At 41.8% G+C, this 17726-nt stretch overlaps 1 protein-coding gene across 2 annotated transcripts in view; it reads left to right on the forward strand.

Annotated features, from left to right (window-relative positions):
- The window catches only part of Ets1 (ETS proto-oncogene 1, transcription factor), a 78411-nt gene extending 64444 nt beyond the window's left edge, over window positions 1–13967 (forward strand). For both annotated transcript variants that reach the window (XM_042674960.1, XM_042674959.1), the window contains 2 exons: window positions 8247–8365; window positions 9995–13967. In XM_042674960.1, the coding sequence (XP_042530894.1) occupies window positions 8247–8365; window positions 9995–10210 (335 nt within the window). In that variant the 3' untranslated portion in view covers window positions 10211–13967. The remainder of the gene's footprint in view (window positions 1–8246; window positions 8366–9994) is intronic.
- Window positions 13968–17726: the final 3759 nt, after the last annotated feature.

The raw sequence follows: 17726 nt of genomic DNA on the forward strand, positions 1-17726 counted from the left end.
TGGTATATATACACAATGGAATTCTATGCCTCCATCAGAAAGAATGACATTGCCCCATTTGTTAAGAAATGGAAAGACTCGGAAAAAATTATATTAAGTGAAGTAAGCCTGGCCCAAAGAAACATAGGTCCTATGGTTTCCCTTATTTGTAATAATTAGTAGATGTCTGAGACAAGCAGAAAAGGTCAAAGCTATGTACATGTGACCAGATAAGATGATGTTAAGTGAAATAAACCCCAAGATAGGGACACAAGTGGGTTTTTTTTCTTGCTATTGTTCCTAACATATTTATAAAGTACTAGGTGATTTTTTTGTTTCTTTGTATGTTCCTCCTCCCCCACCATATAACCCCTGTTTTCACTATTTGATGTCGGTGCCCTGCATCTCGTATATACACTTCTCTAGCTTGGGGAGGGGAAAGAAAAAAACAAAATGCTTAATTAGGGATACAAGTTGACCCATTGTAACAATGAGATGTACAAGACAATATGTTGAAAAATGAACTTTACAATTTAGGCTGGGGAGAATGGGGAGTGTAGTTGTGGAGGTGGGAGGGAAGGGAAGGTAGTGGAAAAACAAAGGAGGAGGTAGCAATGCTTGATAGGAAATGTACTCATTACCTTGCTCATGTAACCCCTCTGTACAGTATTTTTACAATAAAAAAGTATTTAAAAAAAAACCAAAGCAAAAAGGATGAGTGTATGACTTAAGCGTTGAAGTGGTTGCCTAGCAAGTGCGAAGTACTAAGCTCAAACCCCAGTATTTTCCCACTCCCCCAAATATTATGTTATAAAATTATTAGAATTTATATTCCTAATCCCTCACATTGAGTTCCTAGTCAATGATATAAGAAAATATTTATGGAGTACCATGGTTCACTAAACCAAAGTATCATTGGCCTGTAGTAGAATGTACAATAGATGGATGGATGGATGGATGGATGGATGGATGGATGGATGGATGGAGTTAGATAGATAGACAGACAGAGTCAGAGATAAGGTGAGTTCAGGTCAGCATGGGAATAAATCAGAAGAAATGGGCGAATACATTGGCAGGCACAAAACAGAGCTAATTATCAAGCACTCTCTTCTCTTTGCTTTCAAAGCTCTAGTCTATAAGGCTTCAATTGCCAAATCATCCAGCAGTAGCATCATCTTGCAAGATTTTGTATAGCTTCAGGTTACTCTTGGCGCAGAGCAAGAAACCATCAGATGTTTCCTATTATATTTGTCCTTTAACTTGGAATGTTTTGTGAATGATGAAATCGAAGGGGGTGGTGATAGAAAGGGAGTGATGCTTTAGACTCAGGGGTCACTCTGGTCCCCTAAAGCAAACTCTTCAGCACTTGTGAGCAGATGGGTCATTTCTGGATTCTAGTGTTCTGTTTTTGCTGTCATCGTTTGGCTGTGGGTAGAGACACCTGGCTGGAAGGGAGGGGCCAGCAGGGCTCTTTCTCTGTTTTAAAGCCACCTGCCAGATGTGTGCCCTCAGGGCAGAGTCAGACCTGTTGCAAGGGTGATCAACCATGAGAGTTTCATAGGTTAAAATAAAAAGCGGTGTCTTGCCCATTCTGAGGTATTTGATTTGAATTTGAGAGTAGAGCTAAAAGATTTTAGCTTTTCAAAGTCGCAGATAAACCCCCATGGGACTAGAGGGTGTGGTTGTTGTTATTTTGGGAGTATGTTGATGTAACATTGCCTGGGAGTCACCATATCGTTTACCCCCGGCCTCCCCAGTATAATTGAGTGAAGAGAAGGTTTCTGGGTGACCTTTTAAATCCTCATGCCTTTCTCCAGAGGTGGAACTTTTTCATTAAAAAAAAAAAAAGCATCCAGTGACATTTATGGAGTACCTCCCTAAGAAGAGGTCTGGTACCTGGCACTGAACCATTCAACAACAATTAAACTTGTTGATGGTTGATGAGGCCCTGTTTGAGTCTTTGAGTGACAGCAATGACAATGGTAAAAATTCTCTTCCTGTGTATGTTGTAGTCACATGAGAGAGGGACATTGAGTAATCCAATTTGGTTGGTCTTGGTGTTGGCAAACCACAGTGAAAATACCATCACTCTGCCTGGAGAACAGATGGTCCACATTGACCTCTGTCTCTATGGAAGTCAGCTGTCTTGTGTTGGCCACTTATCTGGGCACAGATGACAGAGTGTGACCTTGTGGCTGAAATGGAAATGAGGGAGGAGTAGAAAAAAATGAAAACAAACAAACACCTGATATCCAACACCAAATCCTGTTCACCAGCCATGGCATACTGTGGACAGCCCACTCCCAATGTGGGAAGGACTACTATCAACAACAGCAAAACGTTCTTCCTAGTTCACTGCTGCTTAAGTTTTTTGGCCTTAGAGTAAGGTGTTTTTAAAAAAAGGCCAGGCACAGGTGGCTCATGCCTATAATCCTAGCTACTCAGGATGCTGAGATCTGAGGATTGTGGTTCAATGCCAGCCCAGACAGGAAAGATTGTGAGACTCGTAATCTCCAATTAACCACCAGAAAACCAGAAGTGGCACTGTGGTTGGAAGTGGTAGAGCACTAGAGTGAAAAAAACTCAGGGACAGTGCCCAGGTCCTTACTCCAGCCCATGTCCCAGGAAAAAAAAAATCAGAGCTTTTATATCAGCCAGCCCTGATTGAAACAGATGGGAGGACTTGGAGTTCCTATACAGAACAAGGGAATTCAGTTACGGTCATAATGAGTAGGAATTTACTTGAAGCTTTATTATTATTATTACTATTTTTCCTTTAGAATTATTTTAGTTTCTTTAAGTAGTTGTACAAAGGGTTTCAGTTTCATATATCAGTTTATGAGTACAATGCATCTTGATCAAAGTCACCTCTTTCCATCATTTCCCCCAGCTCTCCCAACCTCACACATCCTCTCAATTTTCCGTTTTCACATACACATTGAATATTATAACTGTGTTTTGCTACCTTCCGCTCTTCACGCATTGAATGAGTTTGCTGCATTGGATGGGTGTCTGTCAGGCCCATCTGTATGTAGGGCAGCATCCTTACTCTGTATGTCTACTATCCCAAGATTGCTCCAGGTACCCACTTGGTATTCCTTCTTCCCGGGCTCCCTGATTCTTCAAATTAGGCCCCTTCATACCAAAGCTGAGAAGCAGACAAAGGAAATCCCCCAGATCCAGGCAGGGTTGGAAAGGGGTGGAGGGAAGCAGAAATGGGGGGTGTGTGTAGGCTGGGAGCTGGGAGTGGCCTGAGGATATGTGTGTGGTACCCTCCCTCCTGCACCACTTGGGGAAGAGACCTCCTTCTAACAGGGACTCCTCTGTTGTTGTGGCTCAGAGCTCCACTTGAAAAGCATAGTTTCCCAGTGATGCCACTGGATTCCTGATGTGTGACACCGCAGGGCAGCATGGTGAAGGGCGCTGTTGACTGCCTTGGGACCCCAGACAGGGACACCATTGTGAGTCACGTTGAACATGTGAGCTCCCCTTTCCCAGGACTGGTGCTATTCTTAGTACAAGTCTCTCCTCCCTGGGACAAAGGTCACTGGGACCACAGTCCATGTGGGTAGATGGATGAGGCGGGCATGGTGCAGGGAGAATGGAAGAAGGAAGCACTTGGAGCAAGGGCAAGAGAAGGAAGCCTGGAGCCCCATGAATTTGAGCAGATGCACACTTCCTCCAGGGGGATTGTAACCAGGAGTATAAGACTCATTGTTTCCACAAGACTTGGAGGCATAGACTTGGATGTGGCAGGCAGATGTGTGAAGCCAGCAAGCATTGCAAACCCAGAGCTGCCTTCATTCCACATGTTTCCAGCATGGCCCCAATTTCTCCTCCAGATCTGAGTGAGGGCAACAGGTTGCTGTAGAAAAGCCAGAATTCTTCTTGCCTTTGTGGCCAGATGAGCAATCTGCATCTTTCCAGTGGCTCCTCTCCCCACAACAGAAGGGCAATGTAGGGATCAGTCAAAGGGCACAAGAGAAAGTTTTCACGGGCTCATAGATTCCCCCATACAGGGTGCAACAGCCTGAGCTCTTGGAAGGTCTAGAACCCTGTGTGTGCCTTTTAGCCAAATGAGCTTACTAGAGTTGTCTGCAAGAGACCTAGGCTGGAGACTTTTGCTAATTGCCCCTGTGGTCACTTTCCACTGATGGCCCCAGTGGCTACTTTTCAATTGAGGTACAAAACTGTGCCATTCTATGCCTTCCTTGGACTGCTGCTCTTCCTGCTTCTCTTCCCTTCTTTCCTTTGGTATAAATAGAAAGCTAAAACAAAAAAGAGTTCATGAGCATAGCACCTAAAACTTAGATTCCCAGTGTCTAAATTGAACATTTTTGTGTGCCTTCGGAAAAACCACAAAGGTTTACTCAGACCATCTTTACAGACAACTGGGGTCAGAAGCACAGGGAGAAAGAGCCAGAACATCAGACTCTTTGACATTTCAGTTTGGGAAATGCTACTGCAGAAGAAAAATGGCAATACTACTTGCATCTGAAGGTCTGTCCTCTGAGCTGGTGTTTGTATCTGCTACTTGGCTGTGACCTAAGGGCAGGAGACTGTCTGTCCTCAGATCTTCCTTACTGTTCTCTGACAATGGTGAGGGCTGGGTTTCAAGATCTATACCAAGCTTTCCTCAGCTTTGCCTCCAAGAGATTGAAGATGGTGTGATAGAGGTTCCAAGGTAAATAGTGGGAAGGAGAAATAATGATAGAACACAACTTAGCCATTTTAAAAGGATCTGATTGCCTTCAGCTGTAGAGGTAGAAGCCAAGACTAGCAGGCAGTACCTTTAGAGTCCTGTGACTGGAAGGTATGATGCCTTTTAAAACTAGGACCTTTTATCCCTTGGTCACACATTGGTTTGGGCAATGTAATGTTGGGAGAAAGTGAAGACCCAGATTGCCAGGGTAGAAGTCCTAACTACTCTATCTCTGATCTAAATGGCCTAAATTCAAGTTAGATAGCAGGCAGGGTATCAGTTTTCTTTGCTATAATGACAAAAAAAAACTCAGGTAGAATTGGAATAGCACCACCCCACAGAATTGTGGTGAGGAGTTATAAGATAACTGGAAAGCATTCTTAGCGTCTGATGTAGAGAAGGTGGCTCCCGTTAGATTTGTTTTCTGTGAAGGATCTTAAAGGAATCCCTACCCCATATTCAGTCTGCAGTGTTGACTCAGGAGTGGCCTAATTTACAGAGTTTGGGGCTATCTGGCATCTCTCTTCAGGAGTGTTATCTTCTTACTTATCTGTAGTTTCTGAATGCAGTCAGAAAAATGTGAATGTCATTAGGTAAAACAGTGTCTCACCTACCAAGTACATTAGACCCTCCCAAAGGATTCTTTGTGTTTCATGCTGTGTTTAGTTTTGTGAGACCAGAAAGGAAGCAGTAGTTGCTGGCCTTACTCAACTCCCAAGAAACCTGTGTGTTGTGAACCAAATGAATTTTTTTAACAACAGGTAGACATAGGAAGTGAAGGTTTTACCAGTGGAAATCCGTTTCTTAGCGTGTTAATTTACTTTTGCTTTACTAAGTATGTTCATTCATTTAAGCAACATCAGTTGGTGAGTCTTTTTATTCTTGAATATGAAAAAGACATTTCTAGCAAGAGGGATAGGAAGAAGCTATACATTCTCGGAAAAATAATTTGGGTTCCATGCTTAGCTTGGGTATGTGGAGGAGGGGCACAGAGAACCACCATTGGGAAACAGCTCCTATTATGTGAAGCATGGTTTTCAGTAGCATGGAAATGCTAAACTCAACCTGTGGCTAGCTCAGCATGTTAACAAGCCTTGAAGAAGTATAAAACAGAATAAATTATACCTACAGACCATAAAGGACATTTTGTTCATAAAGGACATTTTGTTCTTAAGTAAGAGGAATCTTAAGGCTTGTTACCTGATGAATCTCTGTATACTTTGGGGCAAACACATTTGAAGATTAGAGCCATAGAAAGTCAAGTTTCCAGAGCTGGGCATAGTGGTTCATGCCTCTAATCTCAGATACCTTAGGAGGCCGATATGAAAGTTTGAGGCAAACTCAGGCAAAAAGTTAGTAAGACCTCCTCCAAAGAAAAGCTGGATATGAGCCAGGTGTCGGTGGCTCACCCCTGTAATTATAGCTACTCAGGAGGCTGAGATTTGAGGATCATAGTTCAAAGCCAGCCCGGGCAGGAAAGTCCACGATCTTATCTCCAGTAAACCACCAGAAAACTGGAAGTGGCACTGTAGCTCAAGTGTTAGAGCGCTAGCCTTGAGCTTAAGAGCTGAGGGACAGTGCCCAGGCCCAGAGATCAAGCCCCACAATGGACAATAAAACAAAGAAAAAAAAAGAAAAGCTGGATATGGTATAGTGGTATATATTGTAATCCTAACTATGACAGAGGTGTAGGTAGAAGGTTCATAGTCCAGTTCCAGCCTGAGCACAAAATGCAAGGCCTTGTTTGGAAAACAACCTAAAGTAAAAAGAGCTGGTGTGTGGTGGAAGGGGTAGAGTCTCTGCTTAGAAAGTGCAAGGCTCTGACTTCAAATGCCAAAGCAAGCTGGGCACTGCTAGTTTATGCCTGTAATCCTAGCTACTCAGGAGGCTGAGATCTGAGGATCATGGTTCAAAGCAAGCCCAGGCAGGAAAGTCTGGGAAACTCATCTCCAATGAACCACCAGAAAATTGGAAGTGGCGCTATGGCTCAAAATGGTATTGTGTTAGCCTTGAGCAAATAAAGAACTCAGGGACAGTGCCCAGGCCCAAGTTTTAAGCCTCAAGACCTAAACAGACACACACAGACACAGACACAGACACAGACACACACACACACACACACACACACACACACACACACACACACACACACACACAGAGCGCCAAGTTTTTGGGTGAAATGGAAATACACTGGCTTCATTCTTACTCACTCTGGTGTAGCCAACAACTAGCACATCCTAGTGAGCCTGTATTAGTCTTTCTAGCCATAACAATAAATTGGATAGGATTTGTGGGTCAGCAGTATCAATTCAGAATACAAAGGCAACCTAAAAGTAAGGTTATGTGGCATAAATCCTTTAGCATAAGAAGAATTGTTAGATATTACCAGGCCTTCTGGAGGCAAAAATCTTGTCAGTGTTGATTACTAAGACAAGACGTGAGGGGACTAGAGAGAGCAAGCTAGAGAGAGAGAGACAGAGATAGAGAGAGAGAGAGAGAGAGAGAGAGAGAGAGAGGAGACCCTATGGAAATAGTATGAGAGTCCTCATTTGCCCTCTGAGGTTCTTAGGGTGGCAAGTTAATTCCTCCAAGTAGTGAGAAAATTCTTTCTGTGCTTGATATGTGTATGGCTGTGTGTGGCCTTGGAAGGTGGAATGATGGTGGAGAGAAGCATCATGACATCCTGTTGTCTGTTTCCTAGTAAGGGGATCTGAGATCAGGATTCTTCTTGTTCATAGATCAGTGGCTTTCCTTCTACAGAGGAGTGCTTTTAAGCATCGACTTCAGTTTGGAATTGGCAAACATTCTCTAATGAGTAGGGGCTCTTTCTTCTTAGGCAAACAATAATGACCAGGTTTGCAAGGCTACTGATCAAGCTTCCTAGAGTCTACCAAGTTTCAGTCAATACATTTGTAACCACTTACATACCACCCAACATGTTTATGCATTGATTTACAGGCAAATTTGAGATACCACAAATGAGGGAAACCATGCAACCAAGTAATTCCTTAGACAAATCAAAGCCCCCCAAAATAAGCAGCAGGGAAAGAGGGGCTGGGCCAAAGGGAGAGAGATAGATGAATTAAGGGACAGAGATTGGGATGGAATGCACTCAAGAATTAATTGCATATACTATAATAAAGTTAAGAAAAGTTAAAAGAAGGGGCTGGCTGAAGCGGGGTGAAAATATTGAAAAGGGTAACATTGATCAAGATGCATAGTATTCATAAACCTAAATGACACTTCCTTTGTACAACTATTTAAAAATAATAGCAAAAAAAGATAGGATTCCTATCTTAGAAGGCAGACCCTCTATTTCTAGCATTTTCTCAGCAATTAAAATGGACTGACCTTTATTTAAATGAATCAAAAATAAGGCAACTGCTATATTATCTGTTTTTGTCTTTGGTCTTCATCTTTTGTGTCTGTCTGAGCTCAGTACATAATCCCCCCACTCAACACCTGCAGCTGCATTTTCTCCTGGCCAGGAGAACAGGGGATACAATGTAATGGGATTAGTGACTAAGAAAGATGAATATGGATTCAGGATGCCTTATGTTTGCAGGCAGTGGACCCATCCAGCTGTGGCAGTTTCTTCTGGAATTACTCACTGATAAATCCTGTCAGTCTTTTATCAGCTGGACAGGAGATGGCTGGGAATTCAAGCTTTCCGACCCAGATGAGGTAAGAAAAGAGCAACATGAGAGCTCTGGGCTGCGGGAGGATAGGGGTAAACCCTGGGAGGGATTTAAATGGGTCTGGATGACACTTCCTAGGACCAAAGTCTTCACTTGCTCCTTGTGTGACTTTGAGCCAACTACTCAGCCTGACTGAGCCTTCATTTTATTATTGGAAAACAGCAAATATCTACACTGCCCATTTGTTTCCCAAGATTAACTGATAGTACACAAAATGAAGTGCCTGGCACAAGATAGGCCCCTCAAAAATAATTGCCTTCTTTGGCTTAGCTCTCTTTCTAGCTCTGTAGCTCTGTGCATGTGGAAGGGGCCAGACAGTTCAAGAGACCTTGGAAGATTGATGTAATTTGTTCATTCATTCATCCTTTCATTACACAAATGCTTATTGAGTGGCTGATCTATGCCATACCCAATTCAGCTGATAAAAAACAATGAACAAGAGGGACAAGCTCTCTTTCTGGCAGACATGAGAAAATGTTTGTGCCCTGGGACAGAAGAGATGCTTCCTGTTGATGAAATGCAGGTGTGATTTCAGCTTAGCTCTTCCTCTCCACACTCTCCTTCATGCTTTCAAAACAAGTATACCCCATTACACATATAGAGAAAGAGCCTGAGTGTGGTTCTTCGCTGTTTTTCCTCCTAATCAAATACGTTTAAAGCCCATTACATAAAGAGTTCAGCTTACTACATTTTCACCAACTTAGTTAAAATGGCCACTATCCCTTGAAAACTAGAATTCAGCCACATGAATGTATCAGTAGAAGTGGGCATTATATTTAGTGAAATAAACCAGGCCCAGAAAGACAATTGTCATGTGTTCTTACTTTCTATATGTGGGTCTCATGGAAGTAGAGTAGAAGAGTGGCGGGAAAAGGGTTGGAGAGAAGATAGACCATGAGCACAAGCGTTTAATTGGAGAGGAGGAATAACTTTCCATGTTGTTGTTCATTTCCAGATAAATAATATTTTCAACTACTAGAAAGACCTCGCAGAGAGTAACACAAATATCTGTTGTGGCAGACAAGCCTGTGATCCTGATCTGATCATGCCACATTGTATATCCATGTACTGGCCAGTCACACTGGACCCTCTAAATAGCTACAGTTACTATGCATCAATTAAAAATTAAAATACTAGCCAGGTGCCAATGGCTCATGCTGGTAATCCTAGCTACTCAGGCATATGCTTGGGATGGCAGTTCAAAGCCAGCCCAGGCAGGAAAATCCGTGAGACTCTTAACTACCAGAAAACCAGAAGTGATGATGTGGCTCAAAGTGGTAGAGTGCTAGCCTCAAGCAAACAAAGCTCAGGGACAGCACCCAATCCCTTAGTTTGAGACCCATGACCAACAACAAAAAAAAATACATAAAATATTTTTAAAAGGAAAGAGTGACATTGATCAAGACACATTATATTCAAACTGATGTGTTGTACAATCCCTTTGTACAATTACTTAAAGATAATTAAAAAATTGGTCTCTGATCCTCCCATCTGAGTCTCGATGGGCCATGATGGGTATTTATACACATTGGAACACATGGTTTTGGAATTCCTGTAGAGTTTTTCCCTCTCTCTCTCTCTCTCTCTCTCTTTTAAAAATTTGATTTTCTTTCAGGTGGCTAGGAGATGGGGAAAGAGGAAAAACAAACCTAAGATGAATTACGAGAAACTGAGCCGTGGCCTACGCTACTATTATGACAAGAACATCATCCACAAGACAGCGGGTAAGCGCTACGTGTACCGCTTTGTGTGTGACCTGCAAAGCTTGCTGGGATACACCCCTGAGGAGCTCCACGCCATGCTGGATGTCAAGCCGGATGCTGATGAGTGATGGACAGGAAAGGGCAGAGCAACTCATCTGAGACCTTTCGAAGAACAACCGCATTGGTCGGACTCTTTAATTTTTAATGGTTATTCTATTTTTTATTTTCCAGAACTCATTTTTTAAAAAATGTTGTTTTGTTTTGTTTTTTTTACATTCAGGGGTGGGAGCTAAGGGAGCTGCAGCTGTAATCCATTGTGCAGTGGCTGGAAAGGGAAAGCCAGGACTGGTGGGGTGGGGTGGGCAAGGACTTGTAGGGTAGATTTTCAAAGTAGAGAGAGCGGTCTTCTTAGAAGCTTGAAGGATCTGACGTAAGGGAGGGAGAGATTAATGTGTCCAATCATTTTTTTAAAAATCATCCATGAAAAAACATCCGTCTTCAATTGTGGACCCATTAGCAAGAAAAGTTGTCACATCAAGTCATGAGACATGATAATGATGATGATGATGATGATGATAACGATGAATTTGCTTTTGCTTTAAATCATGGAAGGGAAAAAAAGAAGGAAGGAGGGTGGGCTAAAGACAATTTTCTTTGGGGGATGCACTTAAAACCAAGAATTTATATACTTCACTCTGCTTTTCAAAACAAAAGTGGATTTCTGGGGGGAGGGGCCAAAATTGTTTTTGTGTTAAAATTTATTCTATTACATTTTTGTGCCAGTATTTTTTTTCTTAAAAATCGTCTTAAGCTCTAAGGTGGTCTCAGTATTACAATATCGTGAAAGTTTGTTCTTATTTGCTGGCTGAGGACTCTGTTACAGTGGAAGAAAACTTTTTATATAGACCCCATTGGAAAAGCAAAGCTCTGTTGCTGAGGTCAGAGATTCATTCCCAAGTTCATGTGACTTAGATAAGAAGAAGATGGTCATGCTAAACTGAGTAGAGGGAGACAGTGCATGCAAATCTCACTGATTATTTTATGTTTTAGAAATTGTCGCATTCCCATAACTTACGTTTCATTAGAAGATTCTTGGGGTTTGGACTTAATGCTGAGCTAAGACACATTAAGTCTTTGAAATTGAATGTATTTTGCAGCCCTGATTTTGAACTATAGTTGATATAGAAGCACTGTTGAAGTGGAGGAAAGGAAATTGAATGAGGAAGATTAACTTGGTTCTTGATTCATTCTCTACCTGTAACCTAGATGACTTGGAATAAAAGCTGAATGAATGGGCATTTTTCCTCAGGTTGTAAGAAGTCTTGAGTGCATGTTTGGTTTTGTTGTTATTTTTCTCTCCCAAACTAATGCTGTATAATTCCTTCTTTGTGCCTACTTTTCCCATTTGTTGATCCATCCCCACTCTGATTATTCAGCAGAGCAAAATGTACAGCTTTCTTTCTGATATGTCAGCGAGAGTGTGCCTTCAGAGACAACGTGAATTGAAGACTTGCTGGGTTTTGAAGGCATGGAAATTCAGAGGGAATTTCAGTCAAATGCGAGGGGGCTGTCTTTGAGAAGGGTTAGGCAAGGTTTTCCTTTGAAGAACTAAAGCTAGTCAGGTAGTATATCAGATGAGAGACTTACATTTACAAAGGAAATAGTTCAGACTGTGGTGAGGCCTCATGCTTGGATCTGTTATCTTGGCAGAGGGTAAGTGAAGGTTAACTGCAGAAGGGATGAATGATTGGAAGGCAGAGGACACAGGGCAGGCGCTTGAATGAAGGAAATAAGGTGGTCCATAGGATATGAATGCATTTTTAGTTCCCCCAATGTTTGAAATACATAAATATAGTTAACTGAGGCAGTCATCTATTTGTTGGTTGTGTGTATATGTGTGTTGAGTGGGGGGATCTGAGAAAGAGGTTTAGGGGTAAAACTTAACATCAAACCATTGAACTAGTAAGGAAACATACTTAATATGACTCGAATTCATCATATGTATACATATATGTGTGTGTGTATATATATATATATATATACACACACACACACACACATACATACGTATATACACACACATAAAATCTCCAAGTTAAAATGAGAGTGGACTTCATGAAAGAGGAGAACAGTTAGACGAATGTCTCAGGGCCGGCCCTTTGTGAGACTTAGCTAAGAAACTGGAAGTACTAACTACCTTCTAGCAAAAGAGAACTTTTGCTAACTCCTAGACCCCCATGCAGATCCTGGCCTATCGGGAACATGGCACTGTATGCTGACCAATGGGAATGTCCACACAAACAGCAAAGGCAGAGTGGCCCAGCTGTGCAGGTGCCTTAATGAAGCTCTCAAAGTATTTGAGGAGCTGCTCAGGGAGTGTTAGGTGGCATCATTTGGACTACATTGTTTTCTCTTATAATTACGTGATCTTTGTTGGGCACTGGTCAAATGGGTGTGTGTGTGTGTGTGTGTGTGTGTGAGAGAGAGAGAGAGAGAGAGAGAGAGAGAGAGAGAGAGAGTGTGTGTGTCTGTTCAGACATGCAGAACCACAACTAAAATAATAACTGCATTTTCTAGTGAAGTCTTCTCCACATTTCAATAACAGGTAAGGGTAGAACCAAGGCTAGGTATTTCTTCACTGGCATATAATCATTCTAAATCATCAGCTTTACCTATTCCATTTATATTGAAAAACTCCCCTTTGGTGATTCTGTCTAATACCTGCAACCTCAGTAAGCAGGTAAGATGTGAGAAAAATGCCTCATCCACGCTCTCCTCAGCTCACTTGATTGCTAAGATACTCTTTCTCCCTAGATCCGCCATTTTCAGGAGTTGTAGATAATGTGTTAGTTCAGACAGCTTTTTCCATCTGGCCACTTGTTTTCTTTTGTTCTCCCCAAAGGCCAGAGACCACTCCAGGAAGAATAAGTGGGTGGTTTATACACTGGAAATGTAGCAGCATCATTGCATTTATGCTTTTTATTAAAAATAGAAAACAAAAAAAAAATCACATATGCTAACTTCAGAGGCAGGATGGGCAATTCTGTTCAAGCTGGACGACACTGTATCTTCTCCATTCCAGAGAAGTTTCAACTTGTGTGGGTTTGGGCTTTAGGGCTCAATAGTCAACATGTTCCTTCTCCATGCAGGAGAGGGGTTGCCTTACAGAGAGCCCTGATGTGGTAGCTGTGGGGACTGGAGATAGCATTGAACGATCAGATGTGCCCTTCCTCACTTTGGAGATGAACACTCTGGGTCTTAGAGCATTAACCTGCCTAACTTTCATGGTGAGGAATATACCTTCTCTTCTGCCTTTCTGTGCATGCTGCTTTCTCTGTTGGGGTCTATATAAATCTGTTGAACTCTGAACATACATTCCAAAGAAGTTTCAAGGAACCATTAAGTATATGTATACATATACATATATGAAATAGCTATAGAAAAATGAAATGATCTCTATCAGGAATACTACTTCAGTTATTGAGCTTTTTATTAAGGATACTTTTTTTTAAGCTGAGAAGTATTCGGGTAAAAAAAAAGATGTTATATTGTGTTTGACTATTTTCCAACTTGTATTTTCATATAATTTATATTTTTTAAAAGCTGAAAATTTAAAAGCAAGATTTAAGAAAAAGGAAAAGCAGGTGCTTTTTTAAAAAAAATCAGAACTGAGGTAGCTTAGAGATGTAGCGATGTTAAGTGTCTTATGTGTTTTTTTTTAAACAAATGCAAAAAAAATTTCTTATGGGGGAGTTTTTGTTTGTTTATTTTAGTAGCTGATGCTGGCACATCATTTTGCTGGAGAGTTTTTTATATACTGTAGCCTGATTTCATATTGTATTTTAAACTGTGTGAAAATTAAAAAGAAAAGAATTTCATTCATAATGATGTGGCTTTGGTTTGATTCTTTCCTGTCTGGAGGGCGTAATAAAAATAGGACAAACTAACCGATCAGAATGAACTAAGACAAATTAGCCTATCAGAGACCAGCACAAGGGAAAATAATGCAGCACAGTCTTCCTGACTTTGCCAGCTCAGGACCATTTCAGATAAAGATTTTCTGATACAAGGTGAACCCTAATAGGATTATAAGGAAGTCATCTAAGATCCCAATTAGTACAAGTAATATGTCATCCTTTGTAGAATGTCCTTGGCTTTGTTATACCTCACTTGTTCCTGTCTGAGAGCCACAAGAAGAAACGTTTTTATGGAGGACATTTGACTTCAGCTAGAACAGTTCGTGATGTTAATATAGAAAGTTTAATGTCATGGATGCCCCGGACAGAGAACAGAACAATATTTTGTTTCTTCTTATAACTTTGCTCTGTGCTAATGTAAGCCTATCACTTCCATTCCTGTGGCTCCACATTTCACTGGGGCTGAAAATTAGGGAATGATAATATCTGTCAGAACCTCCTCAACCCAGGAACCCATGTCATAAATAAAACACATATTTATAAGTTCTCTGGAGAAAGAATGCTCAGGAATGCATTTTGCACGGTGCCTTTTCTTCGTTGAAACTGTAGAAGGTGGATGTTTTTCATTAACACCAACATTTACAACATGAATCTCAACTCACAGCTGGAAAGAGAATTTTTGCTGATTTGTTCACAAAGAGAGTTCTGTTTTTTATTTTATTTTATTTTTGGTGGGGGGAGGAATCTCTTTGGGCCTAAAACTTGAGGTTTGCTGAGTACACGCTAAACAAGGATTGTGTGGTCTAGTGGTCAGGGAGCCCATTTGGCCAAGAAGGCTCTGGCCTTCATTGGGTGAGTGGGAGAAATGGTTTTGGGTCCTCATATGTTTTAGTCTTCAGCTGCAAACCTGAGCAAAACCACAACTCCTGAGCTAACCTGAGGCCACATCTGAGATCTTCTCCCTTTAAATCAACAGCTTACAGAGAGCACATTTCTGCCTCAGTCAACATTTTGGTCAGAGAGCTGTCCTTCAGTGTCAAATTGGTATTGTCCTTTAGAATATCTGATTTCATGCTGACCAGGGTAAAAGATATAGGGTGTACTTGAATGAAATCGATTTAGGCCTGTGTCTCAAACTAGGAGCTAGAGTTCTAGTGGGATGTTCTCAACAAAACAGTCATTGGTAATCTCTTAATGATGTTTCAGAGAGCCTCAAATCCAAGCCACAGCAGAGGGGTCAGGGGGAAAGATGACATCAACAATCGCAGGATTTAGGAGGATGGGGTAGTGTGAATGAGAAGGAGACCCAGGGGAAAGGTAGGGAGGGACAGCTCACACACAAAAGATAGTGGTCAAAAATCTATAGATTTCAGACACTTTCTGAAGATGGTGGACAAAAAACATTGGCCAAGTCTACGTACTCCTCACTTTGATAGGTTTGGAACAAATTATAGACCCAAAGCTCTGATACCTCTTTCCCTGCCCCCTCCCCAAATTGAGCAACAACAGTGCTCTGTCTGTTTTCTGTTACTATCACAAAATAATCAAAAGTTAGATCCTAAGTTCATAGTTTTGAAGGCCAAAGTCCAAGATGAGTAACCTTTTCTGCAGACGTGGGCCGGGAGAGCTAACTCATAATGGCTAGGCTAGCCTGGTGGTGCATGTGGGAGAGAGATAGCTCACGTAGTGAGACTGAAAGTCAGAAGAGTGCAGGAGTGGGGGATGCCTCCTTTAAAACAAGTTTCATGAGAAGGAATGCATTTTTTTTCAAGGCCAGCTTTAATTCCTTTCCAGGTAGGTAGTACCCCGATGACTTAACACCCTCTCATTAGGTCTTGCCTCTTAAAGGTTCTATGTGTCAACACTGGGGACCAAGCATGTAAGCTTTTGGAGAACACATGCACACACACACACACACACACACACACACACACACACACACACACACACACACACACACACACACACACATGATAATCCTACACAACAAGGGCTTTCTAAGAGAGTGAAGTGCAGAAGGAGGAGATAGTAACTTGTGCTTTGGGCAAGAGGCGGAGAGAATATAAACAAGGTAACACACAAAAACATTCCATGACAGTTGCTTCATTTGGCCTTCACAGTGTTGGATCTACCCGCACAGCCCGCATGAATAATGTCCCACAGTAGCGAAGTGGGGTGGTCTTTGAATTTGGACCCTCAGTCCTCCATGGGTGCCGAATAAGCTGTCTTTCACACAGGAACTTACATCTGCCATTTTATTTCTGGTACGCAAGCACCACACTCATTATTATCCCTGCCCAATCCTTATAGAATTTGAGTTTGTGACCTTCTCCATAGCTATCTGTCCACAGACCCTATTTTCTTGGCATGAATTCTAGAATCACCAGTGGAAGGGAGTACAGGAGGTCATCAAGGTCATCAGAGAGCCATCTGATTTCTAAGCCCTTGTTCTTTCCATTACACCATGTTGCTGCCATACACCTTGAATGATCTTCTTTGACGAAGCTGGGTGACAGCTCCCCCCATGTGGGAGAGACAGCTCTGGTTACTTCAAGTTATATTTCAGCCACTAACATTGGTTGAAAACAGAACCTTCCTTCAGCAAGGATGCCGTTTTTGCCTTCAAAATCCTTGCTGGCCGCTTCTTTTCTCTCAGTGGTTGGTAAAGGTGGTTTATGATATGGTTCCAGTTGCTCTGTGTGGTAGTTTGCTCCTTTGTGGAACCCCCACTGTATACTAAATATCCTTGCCTAAGAGCAAGAAATAAAAGAAGAAAGAACACTTTCCGCGTACTTTTTACAATGAGCCAGACCTTTAAGGAGTCTGATTACAGTAGAGGTTGATCAATTGGTACAAATTTTGCAAGGTTTGAAGTTGAGGGGGGGGGGGGTGGGGAATTGATTAATTGAGAATCCAGAATACCCAACTAGGACATAGAATGGATCTGGGTTTTCTGCCCTTGGGTCAGTGCCATTTCCTGGTTTACTCAGCATCCCAGACCCTTTCAGGGTTTCCATTTTCCTGACAAATACATCCATCCTGGGAAAGCAAGTTTCATTCACATGCCTGGAGTATATCAGTATGTTGATATCCAAAGCAGTGATAGCAGACGAGCATCTGCCCATAGCAACACTAAGAAATCAACAAATAACCAGGCCTGTGACAAGTTACACAATTCCCCAAAGCTTGTGTGAGTTTATGGTCCTTTCTCTAATCTCTCCTCCCTGACATTCAGGCTCTTTTGTGCTTTCAGTCACAGCTTGTGTACAGAGCTTTGATGTCAGCTCAGCTCTGGTCACTCCCTGTGATACGACAAAGAGAAACAAGGGAGTTTTCAGCAGCCTCTTGTGGGGATTATTAGGTCAAGAGATAACCACCATCTTTTGTCTGTCCAGGTCTCGACTCTCATCCTAACGCACTGGTTCTGAGCAGCAGAAGATTCATTTGAACCTTTTAAAAGACAAACCTGATATTTCACCTCTGGCCATTCTTGTACCCTTTTGACTTTGTTCCCGGAGGTGTGCAGAGATGTTTAATGAAGTGACTATAGTTTTTGTATGAACATTGCCTTGGTATGAGAATGCTTTTTGAGGCTAGAACCTTCCAAAAGATGGAACCAAGAGCTTATAAATAGTTTTGGGAATCATGTCATGCTCGTAAAGATGGTGGCTATTCCTCCAGATCTTGAGAGGCAAATTCAAAACTTGCATTGGTGATTGCTTTAGGG

The sequence above is a fragment of the Dipodomys spectabilis genome, unplaced genomic scaffold, assembly GCF_019054845.1.
Source record: "Dipodomys spectabilis isolate Male_0828 unplaced genomic scaffold, ASM1905484v1 ptg000023l, whole genome shotgun sequence".
NCBI lineage: Eukaryota > Metazoa > Chordata > Mammalia > Rodentia > Heteromyidae > Dipodomys > Dipodomys spectabilis.